Source organism: Pelophylax lessonae (assembly GCF_965119305.1).
Source record: "Pelophylax lessonae genome assembly, chromosome: 4".
NCBI lineage: Eukaryota > Metazoa > Chordata > Amphibia > Anura > Ranidae > Pelophylax > Pelophylax lessonae.
In genome coordinates, this window is record NC_138771.1 from 582,030,642 (window position 1) to 582,049,497 (window position 18,856).

The 18,856-nt window shown below is 43.2% G+C and overlaps 1 protein-coding gene across 1 annotated transcript in view; it reads left to right on the forward strand.

Moving 5' to 3' along the window:
- The window catches only part of LOC309552799 (adhesion G protein-coupled receptor E3-like), a gene marked incomplete at its 5' end in the record, with an annotated part of 123,887 nt that overhangs the window by 79,883 nt on the left and 25,148 nt on the right, over nt 1–18,856 (forward strand). Inside the window, 2 exons of the mRNA XM_082253713.1 lie at nt 3,240–3,434; nt 6,512–6,747. Coding sequence (XP_082109839.1) covers nt 3,240–3,434; nt 6,512–6,747 — 431 coding nt within the window. The remainder of the gene's footprint in view (nt 1–3,239; nt 3,435–6,511; nt 6,748–18,856) is intronic.

Below are 18,856 nucleotides of genomic sequence, written 5' to 3' on the forward strand. Positions count from 1 at the left end.
GGAGATAACCCAGTTGTCCTCGATTGTTTCCACCCAAACCTTCGAGAACCACCTTCCCCCTACCCAAGTAAGTGGGGTCGCTCCTTCACAAGGTAGGCTTAGAGGAAGACTTGGCTGATCTCTGGGCCCAGGACTTCTTCTGTCCCTGCCCTGAAGGCTTGGTTCCGGACCCAAATGGCTGATGCCATCGCCACCATCTGAAATTAGAAGCCCTAGGAGTATGAGTGCTGGGGACCTTAAAAGAAGGACGTTTGCGCTTCCCTTTTACAAGTAGCAACGTACTCTTCCCCCTGAGATCTTTTGGATATACTTATCCAGATCGTCACCAAAAAGGCATCCTCCATGAAAAGGAAAGCCAGCCAGCAACCTTTTACATGGTAATCCCGCAGACCAGCTCTTTACCCAAAAGACTCTGCGCATATGCACTGTCATCAGAGCAAACTGTGACATTTGCTGTATGGAGTCCCTAAGAGCATCCACTGTGAAACAAAGTGCAGGGCAGATCTGACAGATCTTCCACAAACTTTCCCTTAGAAGGAACTGTCTTGGACACTCACTTCATACAGTCTTTAAAAGACTGAGAAACTCCTATGGCTGCTACTGCTGTCTGCATAGCAGATCCTGCAACAGCAAAGGAGGCTTTCAATAAAGATTCCAAATTTTATTCTGCCGGGTCTTAAAAAACATGGGCATTATCCACAGGGCAGGTTAAACTTTTGTTAATTGAAAAAATGGCAGCATCCACAGAAGGTATATTCAATTTCCTAGTAAACTTTTCCTCTATAGGATAATAATAGAGAAAACCTTTTAGGAGGAAGAAAAATCCTATCAGGATGGTCCCGTTTAGCATACAATTCTTGCTCCAAGAGCAGATGTACAGGAAAGCTCCGAGGACTATGAGGTGGGCGCAATGAGCCTAGAGAGGAAAAAGAGACTTCAGCTGTCTCTAAGGGAGGAAATTTGTATCCATTCCGGACTAATTCAGTAAGAGACTGAACTAACAATCTCTGGGTTGGAGAGGCTGAAACCGACTCCTCAGATTTTGACTCCCCAGAAGTGGAAACCTCAGCTTGATCTTCCATAGGATCATTTTCAGCTACTTCTTCCACATCCTCTGCCCAATTCTGAACTGACTCAGGGGGTGGCTCAAGCGAGAGGGGTCTATCACGTTTCCTCATGGTTGGCTAAAGCCGATGCCAAATTGTCCTTGGTAACGTAGTTTTCTACAGAAACACCTGGAGTAGCTACTATGCCTGACAACCATAATTGCTCAGATTAGCTAGTCGCCTCTGGTTCATCAGGGGGAGTAGACACAGAGAAAGCACGGCTAGGATCTTCAAAGCCTGATGGTGGCACCACAGTGCCCCTTCCAACTGTGCCCCCCCAGCCCTTTTTTCGGGTAGACATTGCTTTACAGCAAGACAAACTTGAGGTACTAACTTCAGTGTACTCAAGGCTTGTGCCAAGCTATACAGCTTATCACACACACCACTGACTATACAAAAGATGCAGAACCTGTTTGTGCCAACAAGCATACACCCACAGCGACTCACGCAAGTCAGCTGCTGCTGCTCTCTGTCCCCTTCAGCCTCTGACAGAGGCTTGCGTGTTAGAAACAGTTCCTTAAACTTTGCGCCATTTTATGTTGTACTGTGCATGTGCGGCGTGCTACGTGGCATCCACGTGCATGCCAATCGCATTCAAACATGCCCCCCCCCTGTTTTAAAAAGTGAAGGTTTGAGCACACGTGCGAATGGGCCTTCGCCATAGACCCGCCATCGAGGGAGGAAACGAATGCGCGGGCACTTTCGTGCCAAGGCGAAAACCACAACATTGGGGTGAGAACAGCTTAGGCTGAATTGTTTTTTTTACAGCTGATCCCTTTCAAGCGATTAGCCACGGTGAAAACAGTGTGTCATACAAAAAAGGCAAACAACCAATGTTTAACAAAACCAGATGTATTTTGCATAGTTTAACACTTGCAGAGACCAACAGGGCACATGGTCTCTGTTATCTCCAAAGGGAACAGTGCATGAAATATTTTGTAAATATTTTAAAGTGGACTTACCAGTCCTGCAGCAGGATTCTATTTGAAACAGGAATCCAATCTTCACCCGTCACGGTGAGCTTTGTCTTGCCGACCTTCAAGGACTGGGTCCCCTTGTTTTGAGGGGCCACAGCCTTGGACCTGTTGAGCACCCTGCACGGAGCGCCTTTGGGGTTTGGTATTACTAAGGGTTCGGGTCCCAGGGTCAAGCACCTAAAAAGGTCAACATTACAGGCAAAACCTCTTTAACTGCTTTCCGAGGCTCAGGTACCCTCCTTTTAGTCTTATGACTTTTCTAGATAGATCTGATAGCTAACCATAGCTAACCCCTTATATCCAGTGATCTTTGATCGAGATATGTAGCATAATCTTCTTTCTTCTTCTTTAAAACATAAGAAATATGTGGAGAGACTCTCCACCGTGACTATCACCTTTAGACACTGGTGAAAAAACAGAGGTACTTTCTGTGTGGGAGGGGTTAATTAGGGGGACATCCTTTCTGATTGGTTGCCAGTGTCCATTCACCTGTAGGTGACTACATAACCAATATGTAATAATTAATGTCTCTGTGTCCCGTGATGTACCAAAAGAATGTACTTTTAGGAAACAATAAAAACTCAGATTATATACACTCACCGGCCACCTTATTAGGTTCACCTTGCTAGTACCGGGTTGGACCCTCTTTTGCCTTCAGAACTGCCTTAATTCTTCATGACATAGATTCAATAAGGTGTTGGAGACATTAATCAGAGATTTTGGTCCATATTGACATGATAGCATCACGCAGTTGCTGCAGATTTGCCAGCTGAACATCCATGATGCGAATATCCTGTCCCGTCGGAGCTGAAATCGAGACTCATCAGACCAGGCAGCGTTTTTCCAACTTATATTGTCCAATTTTGGTAAACGTGTGAAAATTGTAGCCTCAGTTTCATGTTCTATGCTGACAGAAGTGCCACCTGGTGTGGTCTTCTGTTGCTGTAACCCATCTGCTTCAAGGTTCGATGTGTTGTGTGATAAGAGATTGTATTGTCCATACCTTGGTTGTAACAAAGGGTTATTTGAGTTACTGTTGTCTTTCTATTATCTCAAACCAGCCTGCCCATTTTCCTCTGACATCAGCAAGGCATTTTTGTCCACACAACTGTGTGATTTATGAGATGATGATCACTTCATGTTTCTATTTTTACAGGAAAATTTTACTCTTACCCTTCTCTCCTACATCGGCCTGAGTGTGTCTCTGCTTTGCCTGTGTTTATGTCTCCTTACATTCATCCTGTGTCGGTCTCTGAGGAGTGCTCACACCTCCATCCTAGCAGCTCTCTGTGGATGTCTCTTCCTGGGACAACTTTTGTTTCTGGTGGGAATCAGTCAAACCAGGATTAAGGTAACTGGCTGCATGTACAACCATATAAAAGAATTTAAAAGCATTAAAGCAGTCTTAAACACATTGGGGTGTATATATAAAAACATTTAATAGAAATTCACTATGTTTAAGTGCATTACAAGTTCAGTACATTCATTCTGTGCAAATGGAGCAAAAAAAATGTAGACTATTTCCTATGCTGGATGAATGGTTTTCATTGATTTGAATGGAAAATATTGCATTTGACCACTAGAGACTGAGCACTAAGTATTAGCTAGTGGCCAAATGCAGGATTTTCTTATTTAAATCAATGAAAAACATTTGTCCTGCATAGAAAATAGCCTAATAGCATTATTTTTTTGGCTCTATTCGCACAGAATGAATGTACATACACTTTCATTGAGAGAATTACTAAGCAATTGCATTTATGAATACACCCCATTGTGCTTGTCCCGGAACACAGGTATGTTGGTAGGGCCAGAAGTAGGGCAACCAAGTAAAGGAAGCAGCACACACACACAGTACACGAATGGTTTACAGTTATTGTATTTAGAAAGTGTAGATTATAGAACAACAAAACTGCTTGCAGAATTTAGTAACACTTAGTATCCAGTATGATGACCACTCCACACAAGTACAGCACAAGTCCCAGAAGGGTGCTATCACAGTCCTTAGTGCACAGGAGCCATGAAGCAATATAGCTAGGCTGGCTGGTACTCAGTAAATGCAGCCCTTTACCAAATGCAGCAGTAAATCCTCAGGCACAGTAGGTTACAATACAAAGTACATTACCGGGGCAGCATCTGCTGGAGGGGTAGCTGAATGGCAGGGTGGCTGACACAGGTTTTGGTTCCAGCAGGCTTGGAGCAAGTCGCAGCAGCAGCTCTGGGGACCAGTGGCTATGTGGAGCATGCAGCGGTATTCCTTACCCTGACTCTCCTCTCCCTAAGGCTAATTCTCTGTCTCTTCCACACAGGGTTCCTCTCCCTTCACTGTCAACTCGTAAATGCGTGCCAAACTCAGCAGGGCACTGCTATGTAATAACTCTGCCTTCACTTAAGATGGCTGATGAAAGTCTCAGGAGTTTCAGATTCCAATTGGACAGCTGCTTCCCTTGAAACAAGTATGGAGCCTTCAGAGCAGGGCTGGCCCAAGACATTATGCTGCCTGGATCCAAGAATGAAATGCTGCCTCCCCTCCCCCCCCCCCTCCAAAAAAAAAAAAAAATCACACCCACCAAAAAGCCCCACATCCACTATTTTTATATTTTTATATCTTGATAATTAAAACTAAAATTAAATTTATCAGGAAGTCAGATTTACATGCAACAGCACCTTGTCTATATGCAAAATGATATGACATACCGCTATGTTCAATTCCAAACCACAAACTCCATATCACAGACTCCCCTCATTATAGACCATCCCATCACAGACCCCCCCCCCCCCATCACAGACTCCTCTCCATCATAGATCACCCCAACACAGACTCCTCTCCATCACATACTCTTCTCCATCACAGATCACCCCATCACAGACCCCCCTCATCACAGACCCCATCGATATTACAGACTGCCCCTTACATAAGATCCTAGCATTCCCCCTCCTATACCATATTTACACAAGACAGGAAGCATTGCAGGTCCGGACAAAGGACATAACTTTTCATATGAAAGGCAGGTGATTAATTGCTAGGACCTCACCGCTGTCTTGTAACCAATCAGTGAGTGGGGGGGGGGGGGGGGTCAGCCTGTCAGTGCTCAGACCATATGCCGTAAACTGCATCAAATTGGTCTGCATGGCTGTCGTCCCAGAAGGAAGCCTCTTGTAAAGATGATGCACAAGAAAGCCTGCAAACAGTTTTCTGAAGACAAGCAGACTAAGGACATGGATTACTTCTGTATGTCCATTGGTTTGATGAGACCAAGATAAACTTATTTGGTTCACATGGTGTCAAGCGTGTGTGGCGGCATCCAGGTCAGGAGTACAAAGACAAGTGTGTCTTGCCTACATTCAAGCATGGTGGTGGGAGTGGCATGGTCTGGGGCTGCATGAGTGCTGCCGGCACTGGGGAGCTACAGTTCATTGAGGGAACCATGAATGCAACATGTACTGTGACATACTGCAGCAGAGCATGATCCCCTCCCTTCAGGGACTAGGCTTAGGCAGTATTCCAACATGATAAGGACCCCAACCACACCTCCAAGACGACCACTGCTTTGCTAAAGAAGAGGGTAAAGGTGATGGACTGGCCAAGCATGTCTCCAGACCTAAACCCTATTGAGCATCTGTGGGGAATCCTCAAACAGAAGGTGGAGGAGCGCAAGGCCTCTAACATCTACCAGCTCCGTGATGTCATCATGGAGGAGTGGAAGAGGACTCCAGTGGCAACCTGTGAAGCTCTGGTGAACTCCATGCCCAAGAGTGTTAAGGCAGTGCTGAAAAATAATGGTGTCCACACAAAATACTGATACTTTGGGCCCAATTTGGACATTTTCACTTAGGGGTGTACTCACTTTTGTTGCCAGCAGTTGAGACTTTAATGGCTGTGCGTTGAGTTATTTTGAGGGGACAGCAAATTTACACTGTTATACAAGCTGTACACTCACTACTTTACATTGTAGCAAAGTGTCATTTCTTCAGTGTTGTCACATGAAAAGATATAATAAAATATTTACAAAAATGTGTGGGGTATACTCACTTTTGTGAGATACTGTATATAACAACAGCTTAAAACACTCAAATAAAATTGAGCTAAACCATATTTTTTTTTTCAAAATGAATTAGCCTTGCATTGCCTCTTGGTTTCTTTGGAAAAACAAAATTGTATTATTTCATCCTTATTATGTCTGAGAGGGAAATGCCACACTGTATATCTTGCTGCACCAAGATTACTGGACAGGTATTTTTCTACTCAAAATGATAGGGGTTTGAAGGAGTTCTTCCTGGAGAAAAAGATCTTCCTAGGAGAAAAAGTAAGGCAAGCTAGTATTTAGCCTGTTTTAGTTGGCTTTCAAGGATCCTAGTACTGCTATGAGCCTCTGGTAATAGAACTGGAAAGTCACTGAGCCCATTTCCTTGTTCTCTATTCATTCTCAGATTGTGTGTGCTATCATTGCTGGTTCACTCCAATTCTCGTTCCTCTCTGCTTTTTGCTGGATGTCTATTGAAAGTTTTCTGCTCTTCATGACTGTCCGAAACCTGAGGGCTGTCAATTATATGGCTTCCCGAAAATCAAACTTTCCAGTTATGTCTCTTCTGGGGTTTGGTATCCCATCTGTGATTGTGGGGATTTCAGCAGCTGTTCATCCAGATGACTACGGGACAGACTTGCAGTAAGTTCTAGTCTTCTCTTATACATAATCTATGAGAACTATGATATTCAACTTTTTTTTTCACCTGTCAGTAGGACCAAGCCATACTGTGCAGAGCTCCCAATTAAATCTTGATCCTGGTATCCCCGCAGATTATAAGAATAAGCAGCTTTCAAAAATTGCAGAAATTGTTAAGGAAATAAATGCTAGAAATCTCAAAGTAAACTCATACTTTGCTTCTAATGACAGGTTTTCTGCAAAGCATGCACCATAGAAAAATGGGATTTACTTTTGGCATGCTCCCCCTCCACTGGAGCCCTAAGATATAGCCAGTACCTATAGTCTTGAAGAAACACCTGACTCTCGCCCCACCTCCTTATAATCCTTGCAGTGACAATATATACATTATATATTCAGTAAAAAATAGGAAGATTAACTTTTTAAGGAACAGAAAGGGCTTTTGCTTTCCCTGAATCAGCTTGGGTTTTCAATGTAGAGGTCAAACACATGTTTTCAACAGGGTTGAACAGACAATGGGATATAATTAGATGTTTATATGGGTGTGTCTGGTCAAATTATTTATACCCAACATCATAAATGGTGTGAAAAAAACGAATAACACATTTTTGCAGACATGTGCAAAGTACAGTATGTATTTACGTAAAGCTCCTTATGTAGGTTAAAGCCTGGTACACACTATAAAATTTTTTCAGTTCAACCCAGCAGGTTGAATGAAAAAAAAAACTGTGAGCTCCAGGTGAAGCCGCTGTAATAATGATCCAGCATAGTACAGCAATCTCCCCTGCTGAGCTGTTCTGACAAGGGGACAGCCCCCCCTGCTAGAACACTCTGATCAGCACTCTCTGTCATTGGCTGAGAGTGCTGATTGGGAGCCGGTCAGCTGCTGGTTTTCCAGCATGCTCGTCCAACAGAAACCTTCCAGGCCAACAAACACAGGCCGATCTTTTTGAACCGGCCGTTCTCTCTCAACTTTCGGCCCTGTGTATCCGGCTTTAGATATGTGTCCAGGGAGGATTAAACCCCTAAACCCAGGATCACAGATTCATCAGTGATTCAGACTGAGTGCCTTACACTTTTTTTTATTGAACCAACCAATGTTGGCTGGCATTCAGCCCATGTGTATGGGGAATAAGCAGATATTTCATTGCATCTAAACACCACAAACCAAAAACCTATTTAGTTCATTTTTAGTATTCAAAGCAAACAACCCCATCTATCCATGTCTCCATGCTTTAATTTGCTGAGAAATCACTTTGAAACCCCCCTCCTAGCATTTCTGGCCATGGCCATCTTGAGGGCAGAAAATTCATGTGGAATTTACTTCCTGGAAACCAGGCAGGAGTGTATGCTCAACTAAGAAAACCCCTCCTTTTCTCCTTCCCTCCTGAAGACTCCTAGGATGTATGACATCATTTGCCTAGGCAAAAATCCAGTAAGTAACTGAAGAAATGTAAGTATAAAAGGTTAAAGCAAGTAAATATGATATAATTTCCTATCTACAGTAATTACCAATGCAGCATGAGGATTTAAAATAATCAATGTTGATTGGGAGAGTGAAGTTCCACTTTTAACAACTTCTGGACCAGAAGGTTTTACCCCCTTAATCACTTGGCGACCATCCGCCACAGATATACTGCAGCAAGCTAGCTCAGCTGTGCAAACCACCGTACCATTAAGGTGGTCGCACGCGGGGTTTAGGGGGGCATGTGCGCGCCCCCCGCTGTCCCCGCAATGTTCTGATTCAATGTTCTGTTCCAATGATTTCTGGCCTGGACCTGTTGATCTGTTCTGACCAATGGCAGAACATCCTGTGCCCGTGTAATGTAATCACAGGCACAGGATATGATGTTATCTCATCTTCTGGAGTCATTTTCGGTTCCAGCGTGAGAGGAAATAACCTCTACCATGAGTACACAAGCATTACACTGACACCAGTACACATAGGTACACATTTAACCGCCTGATCACCCCCTATTTACCCTTTCACTCCCTGTCACAGTGCACACTATATAAAATACAGATAAAAATGTACTGATCACTGTATTAGGCTCCATGTACACGGGACGTTAGAAAAAAACGTGCTGCAAAGCTAGTTCTGATGCCGGGAAAAAGCAGCTGTTAAACGTGCTTTCAGTAGCTTTTTCCATTTGCGTTATTGCACGTTTGGCCACGTTGCTTTTAGCAGCGTTTTTTCTGCCTCCATTCAAAATCAATGGTTCCCTATGGGAGCCTATTGATTTGAATGGAAGTCGCACCGCAAGTCAGATCAGGATGATCCGACTTGCGGCGCGACTTGCACTGTGAGAATCTTGAGGGGGAACTCCACGCCAAAAATGGGAAAAAAACTGTGTGGGGGTCTCCCCCAGGTTCCAAACCAGGCCCTTCAGGTCTGGTATGGAATTTGAGGGTAGCCCCACGCTGTTTTTTCGGCGTGGGGTCCCGCCCCCCAAATCCATACCAGATCCTTATTCGAGCATGCAGCCCGGTAGGGCAGGAAGGGGAGGGGACGAGCGAGCGCCCCCCCCCCCCCCGGACCATACCAGGCCACATGCCTTCAACATGGGGGGTGCTGGTGCTTTGGGGCAGTTGGAGCTCTGCACCTCCCACCCCAAAGCACCTTGCCCCCATGTTGATGAGGACAAGGGCCTCATCCCCACAACCCTGGCCCCCCAGATCCCGGACCCCCTCCCTTATGTGAATGGGTATGGAGTACACTGTACCCCTACCCATTCACCCCATAAAAGGTAGTGTATGTAAATAATGACAGGAGACGTTTTGGAAAGTTTATTAAAAATCTTCATCCGGTCTTCTCTGCTCTGGTCTTCTCCCTCTCCTGGTCTTCTGCTCTTTTGCTGTCCGCTCTTCTGCTCTTTTGCCCTTGGCTCTTCTCTTCTTCTTCCTCCGGTCCTCCTCCGACGATGTCTCCGGTGATTATGCTGGTCTCCGGTCTCTGCAGCTTGTTATATAGCCATTGTGGGCGTGGCCCCCAATGACGTCATCGGGAGGCCCGCCCCCTCATGTCACAGATGACGTCATGACAAAAAAGTGTCTGTATACTTATTTCAATTGGCTCTGCTGAACGCTTGTGTGCTATACAAAGCATCAGGAAGAAGTGGATCCTTCCTAAAAATCCACAGCCCTTCTGTATCCAGAAAGTGCTGTGGCCCAAATTCACATTCCAGATGCAGTGAAGCAGCTGCATGGGAGGCATTTTCCGGATGTCCTCCCTGGTACCCCTACCCAAAGAACACCCCAAAGAAGATTTTGTGTCTGTAGGAAACACAGATTTAGGCGTGACACCCATTATTTTTGTCCCTCCTGTCCTGGCCAACCTGGTCTTTGCATCGGGGACTGTTTCCGTCGCTACCACACACTAGTAGAGTATTAGTATAGGGTACAGCACGGCACCATCTAGGGCACACTTTTTGACACAGAGCTTTAACCACTTCAGCCCCGGAAGATTTTACCCCCTTCCTGACCAGGCCCTATTTTGCGATTCGGCACTGCGTTACTTTAACGAACAATTGCGCGGTCATGCAACGTTGTACCCAAACGAAATTTACGTCCTTTTTTGCCACAAATAGAGCTTTCTTTTGGTGGTATTTGATCACCTGTGCGATTTTTAATTTTTGCGCTATAAACAAAAATAACGACAATTTTGAAAAAAAAAAAAATATTTTTCACATTCTGCTATATAACATTCCCCCCAAAAATTAGTTTTCTGCTACATATTTTTTGTTAAAAAAATTGCAATAAGCGTATTTTGATTGGTTTGCGCAAAAGTTATCACGTTTACTAACTACGGTAAAAATTTTGTCATTTTTATTGTTTTTTTTTTTTAACTAGAAATGGCGGCGATCTGCGATTTTTTTTGCGGGACTGCGACATTGCGGCGGACAGATCGGACCCCTAATTGAAATTTTTAGTGACATTACTACAGTAATCAGTGCTATAAATATTCACTGTTACTGTAATAATGACACTGGCAGGGAAGGGGTTAACACTGTTGGTGATCAAGGGATTAAATGTATGCATCAAGCTTACTGACGTGTGTGTGGGGGTTCTGTGACAGAGACAGAGATTGCAGGTTCAGCTATGCTGAATCCTGTGATCTCCTCCTGTCTGTCACTGAGAAGACCTTTAGACTTTAATTTCATAAGCAGGCGGGTCTTCTCACCGTTTCCCTGACGAGCGGGGAAGGGAGGCAGCAATCGCCGCCTCTCCTCCTCCGGCCCGACTCCTGCTGTGTCTAAACACAGCGGGAGCGCGCCGCCAGAATCACTAGAAGTCCAGCGAGGACAGTAGGTCTATGTTGCCGGACTCAGCGGAGCCGCACTGCCGCAGTAGGATTACTGTCGGCAGTCGGCAAAAGGGTTAAAAGATGTTGGCTATCACATTTTGAAAGACCTTAGCCTGGAGCAGCTTTTTTAAAGTTACTAAAATAGTGTAAAAAAAAAGTTAGAAAAAAAAAATATATATATATAAAAAAAAGCCCAAAAAAGTTGTTGTTTTATTAATTTTCTGTTCTTACTCTACTTTTCTACTCTTTCTACTTTTAATGTACTTTATAAAATACTGTTATACTGTAATGTTTTATTGTTACTGTGCTTTATTGAAACCATTGTTTGCTTTGCAGGTACGCCCGTCAGCTGCAGCACTGATTTGTTTATTCTGACAGCAACAGCATTTGCTCTCACCATATACATAATCAATGGTGGCAGCGCTCACCACCGCAGTTAAAAAAAGAGCATATATGGCGAAGCATAGGGGAAGGGGTGTGGACACAGAGGGCGGATCTCCCCTATGCTTCGCCATATATTTTTTAACACTTTTCACGGCAGAGATTTCTTCATCCACATTGATCGATATGAATGGAGGAGACTGCTATGTTCTTTTTTTTTTCCTTCAGCCCATGGGCCGAAGGAAAAAAAAAACATTGCATGTATGCCCATCATTAGAAGTGGGTGGATGCTGGAAGGTCTAAAGGTGGACATACCACACACTTTCTGGTATTGTTTTTTTTACAGCCAGCGGTCATCTTTCATGTAAAAGCAATCCTAGCAGATAATTAGTTGCTAGACTGCTTTTACAAGCAGTGGGAGGGCACTCCTCCCCCCTCCCGCCGCCTTCCACGGCTTTCTCTGACTCTCCTGTCCAACCGGGTAACCCGAGACTGCAGCTGGTGCTTCCATCAACTGACCAAAAAACTGATTGGAGACCATAATGGCTCCAATCATCTCTATGGCCTAAGATACCAGAAGCTACGAGCATTTCATGACTTGGGTTTCACCAGATATAAACAGCGCCATTGGGAAAATGAGAAAGCATCTTATCACACCAATCTTGGTGTGATCAGATGCTTTAAGGGCAGAGGAGAGATCTAGAGTCCAATAGACCCCAATTTTTTTTAAAAAAAGAGTACCTGTCACAACTTATTGCTATCAAAGGGGATATTTAAATTCCCCGTGATAACAAAAATGATAAAAAAAAAAATGAAAGGGAAGGTGTCAAAATAAAATAAAAAAGCAAAAAAATAAATAAATTCAAGCACCCCTGTCCCCCCGTGTTTGTGCACAAAGGCAAGCATTGGTCTGGTGTCATATGTAAACAGCAATTGTGCCATGCATGTGAGGTATTGCCGCGAATGTCAGATCGAGAGCAGTAATTCTTGCAGTAGACCTCCTCTGGAAATCTAAAAGTAGTAACCTGTAACGGCTTTTAAAGACTTTTAAAAATGTACATAGTTTGTTGACGCTGCATGGTCGTGTGCAATTTTAAAGCATGTCACGTTTGGTATCTATGTACTCTGCATAAGATCATCTTTTATAATTCACCAAACAATTGGGCAATATATAGTGTATTTGTGTATTAAATTTAAAAAAAGTGTTTTTTTTTCACGAAAATCTCTGCGCAAATACCGTCTGGCAAATAAAATTTCAACACCCACCATTTTGTTCTGTAGGGCCTCTGCTTTAAAAAAATATATGTTTGGGGGTTCAAAGTAATTTTCTAGTAAAAAATAAATCATTTTATTATTTAAACAAAAAGTGTCAGAAAAGGCTTGGTCTTCAAGTGGTTAGAAGAGTGGGTGATGTGTGGCATAAGCTTCTAATATTGGGCATAAAATGACAGGACAGTTCAAACATCCCCCATATGACCCCTTTTTAGAAAGTTGACACCCCAAGCTATTTGTTGAGAGGCATGTTGAGTCCATGGAATATTTTAAATTTTGCTACAAGTTTCGGGAAAATGTATTTATATATTTATTTTTTTACACAAAGTTGTCACTAAATGATTCACTTGTCACTAAATGCTATATTGCTCACGCATGCCATGGGTATATGTGGAATGACACCCCAAAATACATTCTGCTCCTTCTCCTGAGCATGGGAATTCCAAATGTGTGAGACTTTTTGGCAGTCTAGCCGTGTACAGGACCCCTGAAATCCAATCACTGCCTTTGTGCTTTGCCCCCAAATTATCCCTTTTCGGAAAGTAGACACCCCAAGGTATTTGATAAGAGGCATGGTGAGTATTTTTCCGTTCTCATTTGTTTTGGAAAATAAAGAAAGAAAATGTATTTTTTTTTCTTTTTTCAATTTTCAAAACTTAGTGACAAAAAGCGAGATCTGCAAAATACTCAAAATGACTCTCAGCAAATAGCTTAGGGTGTCTAGGGTAATTTGGGGGGTTTCATGCGGTCTTAGCATTTCATGGCCTCCGAAACTGTGACAGGTAGTGAGGAGTGAAATCAACAATTTCCGCCCTTAGAAAGCCTGAAGGCAGTGATTGGTTTTTGGGGTCCTGTACACGGCTAGACTGCCAAAAAGTCTCACACATGTGGTATCTCCATACTTAGGAGAAGTAGCAGAATGTATTTCGGGGTGTCATTTCACATATACCCAAAACTTGTATTCCATGTGTAGCACCCTTGTCCTAAGCAGGGCTGCAAATAAATTTAGCTGTGTAGGTGGTAGCTAGCGTGGCTAATTTGTAATCTTTATGATCATTGGATTTCCTCCTAATCCTGGTTTAGCTGTGTTTCTCCCTTTTGTCAGTAGGTGGCACTGTTACCTTTGGCATTAGTGTGAAGAATTACAGTGGGTCAAGTTATAAATATTTATGCTTCTCTCAGCCAATCATACTGGTAGCTGAGCCTGCTGGGAGAAGCTATTTATTTGGAGGAAGTCAGGTGGTCTTTGTCCTTTTCCTGGGTGTGTGTGTGTGAGGAACAGCTGCTGCTGGGTAGGCCTGAAGCTTGAGGCTTAACCATGTGCTCAGGGCTCTGTAAGGGAGAGCCTGCACACTGCCTGGAAGCATGAAAGAAAGGATGGAGACCTGAGATGAAGTACCAGAGGTTATTCTGCCATGAACTGGCGAACCATGGAGATCCCGGGAAAGCATCAAGGATTTACTTTCTGAATGCCTATCTCATGTCTTGAAGTGCTAAAATGGCAGGGCAGTACAAAACCACCCAAAATTACTCCTTTTTGGAAAGTAGACACCCCAAGGAATTTTCTGAGAGGCATGTTGAGCCCATTGAATATTTAATTTTGATTGTCACAGGTGTTTGAAAAATGACACAAAATAAAAAAAAAAAATAAAATAATTTTACACAAAGTTGTCATTAAAGTGATATATCGCTCACACATGCCATGAGTATATGTGGAATTACACCCCAAAACACATTCTGCTGCTTCTCCTGAGTATGGGGGAACCACATGTGTGAGACTTTTTGGCAGTCTAGCTGCATACATGACCCTGAAAACCACTGCCTTCAGGCTTTCTAAGGGTATAAATTGTTGATTTCACTCCTCACTACCTATCACAGTTTCGGAGGCCATTAAAAGCCAAGATAGTACAAAACTTCCCCAAATGACCCCTTTTTGGAAAGTAGACACCCTAAGCTATTTGCTGAGAGGCATGTTGAGTCCATGTAGTATTTTATATTTTGCACCAAGTTTTGGGAATATTACAAATAGCTTAGGGTATTGAGGAGTGAAATCAACAATTTATGCCCTTAGAAAGCCTGAAGGCAGTGATTTGTTTTTGGGATCCTGTATGCAGCTAGACTGCCAAAAAGTCTCATACATGTGGTATCCTCGTACTCCGGAGAAGCAACAGAATGTATTTTGGGGAGGGATTTTACATATACCCAAGACATGTTTGAGCAATATATTATTAAATGACAACCCAAATGCGGTGATTAATTTTTAGGGTCCCATATACAGTTAGGCTCCCAAAAAGTCTCACACATGTGGTGTAACTGTACTCATGAGAAGCAGCAGAATGTATGTTGGGGTGTCAATCCAGATATACCCCTGGTATGTGTGAGCAATATATAATTTAGTAAAACTTTGTGTAAAAAAAATAAAATAAAATTAATTTTCCTGAAACTTGTGGCAAAATATAAAATATTCCATGGACTCAGCATGCCTCTCAGCAAATAGCTTGGGGTGTCTACTTTCTAAAAAGGGGTCATTTGGGGGGTGTTTGTACTGTTCTGGCATTTTATGTCCAATAGTAGGAGCTTATGCCACACATCACCCACTCTTCTAACCACTTGAAGACCAAGCCTTTTCTGACACTTTTTGTTTACATGAAAAAATTATTTGTTTTTACTAGAAAATTACTTTGAACCCCCAAACATTATATATTTTCTTAAAGCGGTTGTATACTTATGGAAAAAAAACAAAACAAAAACAAACCCTGCAGGACAAAGTCATAATGAGCTAGTATGCTTCATGTTCCCTCTGCGTCTCTTCCGGGTTCGGAGGCTCCGGCGCTGTGAGCGGCCGGAGCTGCCATGACGTCACTCCTGCGCATGCGCGCAAGAGTTTCACTTTCCGGCAAGGAGCTCTGAAGGTCCGCCAGACCTTCAGAGCACATGCGCCTCTGACGTCAGTGGCTGCATGCAGGTTGAATATCTCCTAAACCGTACAGGTTTATTATAGGCTTTATTATAGGCTTCCCCGTAGGTAAAAGTCAAAAAGCAGAGTATACTACCGCTTTAAAGCAAAGTCCCTACAGAACAAAATGGTGGGTGTTGCGTTTTCTTTTTTATCACACGGTATTCGCGCAGAGATTTTCCAAACGCAATTTTTTGGGGGGGAAAAAAACTTTTTTTAAATTGAATGCACAAATACACCATATATTGACAAATCATTTGGGAAAATATAAAAGATGATGTTATCCCGAGTACATAGATACCAAACATGACATGCTTTAGATTGGTGTGATAAGATGCTTTCCCAATTTCCCAATGGTGCTGTTTATATCTGGCGAAACCGAAGTCATAAAATGCTTGTAGCATCCGGTATCTTAGGCCATAGACATGATCGGAGCTATTCTGGTCTCCAATCAGCTCTATGGTCAGTGGACGGAACCACCGGCTGCAGTCTCCGGCTACCTGGTGGGACAGGAGTGACCGAGAAAACAGTGAAAGGCAGTGGGGGGAGGGGGGAAGTCCCCTCCCACTGCTTGTAAAAGCAGTCTAGTGGCTAATTATCTGCTAGGATTGCTTTTATATAAAAGCCGACCACTGGCTGTAAAAAACTATACCAGAAAGTGTGTGGAATACCCAACTATTAGACCTCCCAGCATCCACCCACTTCTAATGATGGGCATACATGCAATGTTCTTTTTTTTGTTCAGCCAATGGGCTGAACGAAAAAAAAAAAAGAACATAGCAGATTCCTCAATTCGCATCAATCATTGTGGATGAAGAAATCTCTGCCAAGAAAAGTGTTAAAAAAATATATGGCGAAGCATAGGCGAGATCAGCCCTCTGAGTTCACCTATCCCCTATGCTTCGCCATATATGCTCTTTTTGTTAACTACGGTGGTGAAATCACCTCCTACAGCGCTGAAATCATTGATTTGCATATATGCTAAGAGCAAAGGCTGTTGCTGTCAGAATAAATAAATCAGTGCTGCAGCTGATGGGCATACCTGCAAAGCAAACAATGATTAACAATAAAACACAGTAAAATAAACATTACAATATAATAGTATACTGTACAGTAAAACAGTGGAATGGTGGTATCTGCAAAGGAAACTATGGTTAACAATGAAAAACACAGCAACAATAAAACATTACATTATAATAGCATACAGTACAGTAGAATGGTGGTATCTGCAAAGAAAAGTATGGTTAACAATGAAAAACATTACAAATAAAACATACATTATAACAGTATATTTTAAATTACAGTAAAAGTAGAAACAGTAGAAAAGTAGAGTAAGAACAGAAAATTAACTCAATAAAATGACAACTATTTTGGCTTTTTACTTTTTGTAATTTTTTTAGATTTACATTTTTTTTGTAAATTTTTTTTTACATTTTTTTGTAAATGTAAAAAAACTGTTCCAGGCTAGTGTCTCTCAAAATGTGATAGCCAACATCTTTCGAGACCCTGTGTGAAAGTGTGCCCTAGACTGTGCCTTGCTGTACCCTATACTAATACTCTACTAGTGTGTGGTAGCAACAGAATCAGTCCCTGATGCATAGACCAGGTTGGCCAGAACAAGAGGGACAAAAAAAGTATGTGTCTATTTCCGCGCTTTCTACAGACACGACATCTTCTTTGGAGTGCTCTTTGGGTAGGGGTACTAGAAAGGACATCCGGAAAATGCCTCTCATGCAGCCGGCTCACTGCATCTGGATTGTGAATTTAGGCCACAGCACCTTCTGGATACAGAAGGGCTGTGATGATCTCTTCATGGAATTTTAGGAAGGATCCACTTCTTCCTGATGCTTTGTATAGCACATTCAGCAAGCAACAAGCATTCAGCAGAGCCAATTGGAATAAGTATACAGACACTTTTTTGTACCAGCGTCTGGTCTTACAGACAATTAAGTACGACGCCATCATCTGGTCGTTGAAGTCCACCCCTCCCATGTTAAGGTTGTATTCGTGGACACATATTGTACATATTGTATTCGCGTTTTGGGAACCTTAAACTTTAGGGGACACTAGTATAGTTCTGATCAGATCAAAGATATTGATTTGTTCAGACAATATACTGGTGTAGCACTCTACAGGTAGGTGCTAGGTAAATGTATAGTGGGCCTTGTCGGCCTAACAGCAGGGCTGTGATTTGTTTAGATAGGGTGTCAGGGCTTCCAGATGTGCCTGCTGAGGGGAGAAGTATCCACACTGGCTCCTGTGAGAGACTTCTCATAGGGCAGTGTGGGAAGCCCAATCAGGAGACACATCCCAGCTTGTAACTACTCCTGAAGGCAGATTATGCAGCAAAGGATTCTGGGAGTGGGTATAAGTTTAAAGGGAAGTGCGTGGCACGGTGTCTTTGGCGGGAGCAGAGTCCCAGGAAGGAGAGGGTGGCTGTCTCTCCCCCTGTCTGAGGAAGGTGGATGTCTCGGGGTTTCGCCTGAATGTCCAGAGAGTGCTGAGTTGAGCTGAGGGGATCCAGTATGCCGAGAGCCTGTGGAGAGAGAGAGGGGTCCAGTCCCAGGAAAGCCTACACAGGTCATGAGTACTGAGGATTGCCCCTGGGGGTCTGCCTGAAGTTAGAGGGGACCACTCCGGAAGAGGTTCTGGGATCCAGTGTCAGCTAGCTGTAAAGGGGGTACCTAGGTTGAGGACCCTGAAGCTACAGAGGGGGTATATAGTCAGTGGACCCTGAAGAGTTCAAGGTTAAAGGGGGCACCTGCAGTTTGGGCCCTGAATTGTACAGAGCGTGCCAGTTAAAGTGACAGCTATACAGAATTCTACTATATACTACCTCAAGCTGTGCCAGGCGGGGGAAAGTATTCAGTGACTTTCACAGTACAACAGTGTCAGGAGTTCTACAGTTCTCAGTCTTGGATCTTTTGGATTTAGGTCAAGGATTCAGCACTTCTTCTGTTTTACAGAATATTCTCAGTGTCAGTGAGCGTTGGCTGGTGTCGGCTGGCGTCAAGGAAGCACCAACGGGCATTTCAGAAGGAAAAGTCCCAATTGTAATTAGTTAAGCCTCAAGGAGTATCCCACTCATTCCCTTCTCCTATCCCTTTAATTCCAATAAAAACCACAAACAAAGATGCCAGAGTTGTCGCTGCTTCAGTTATCACACCCAGGGTCACAGCTCACATGGGCTGGAGAGATTT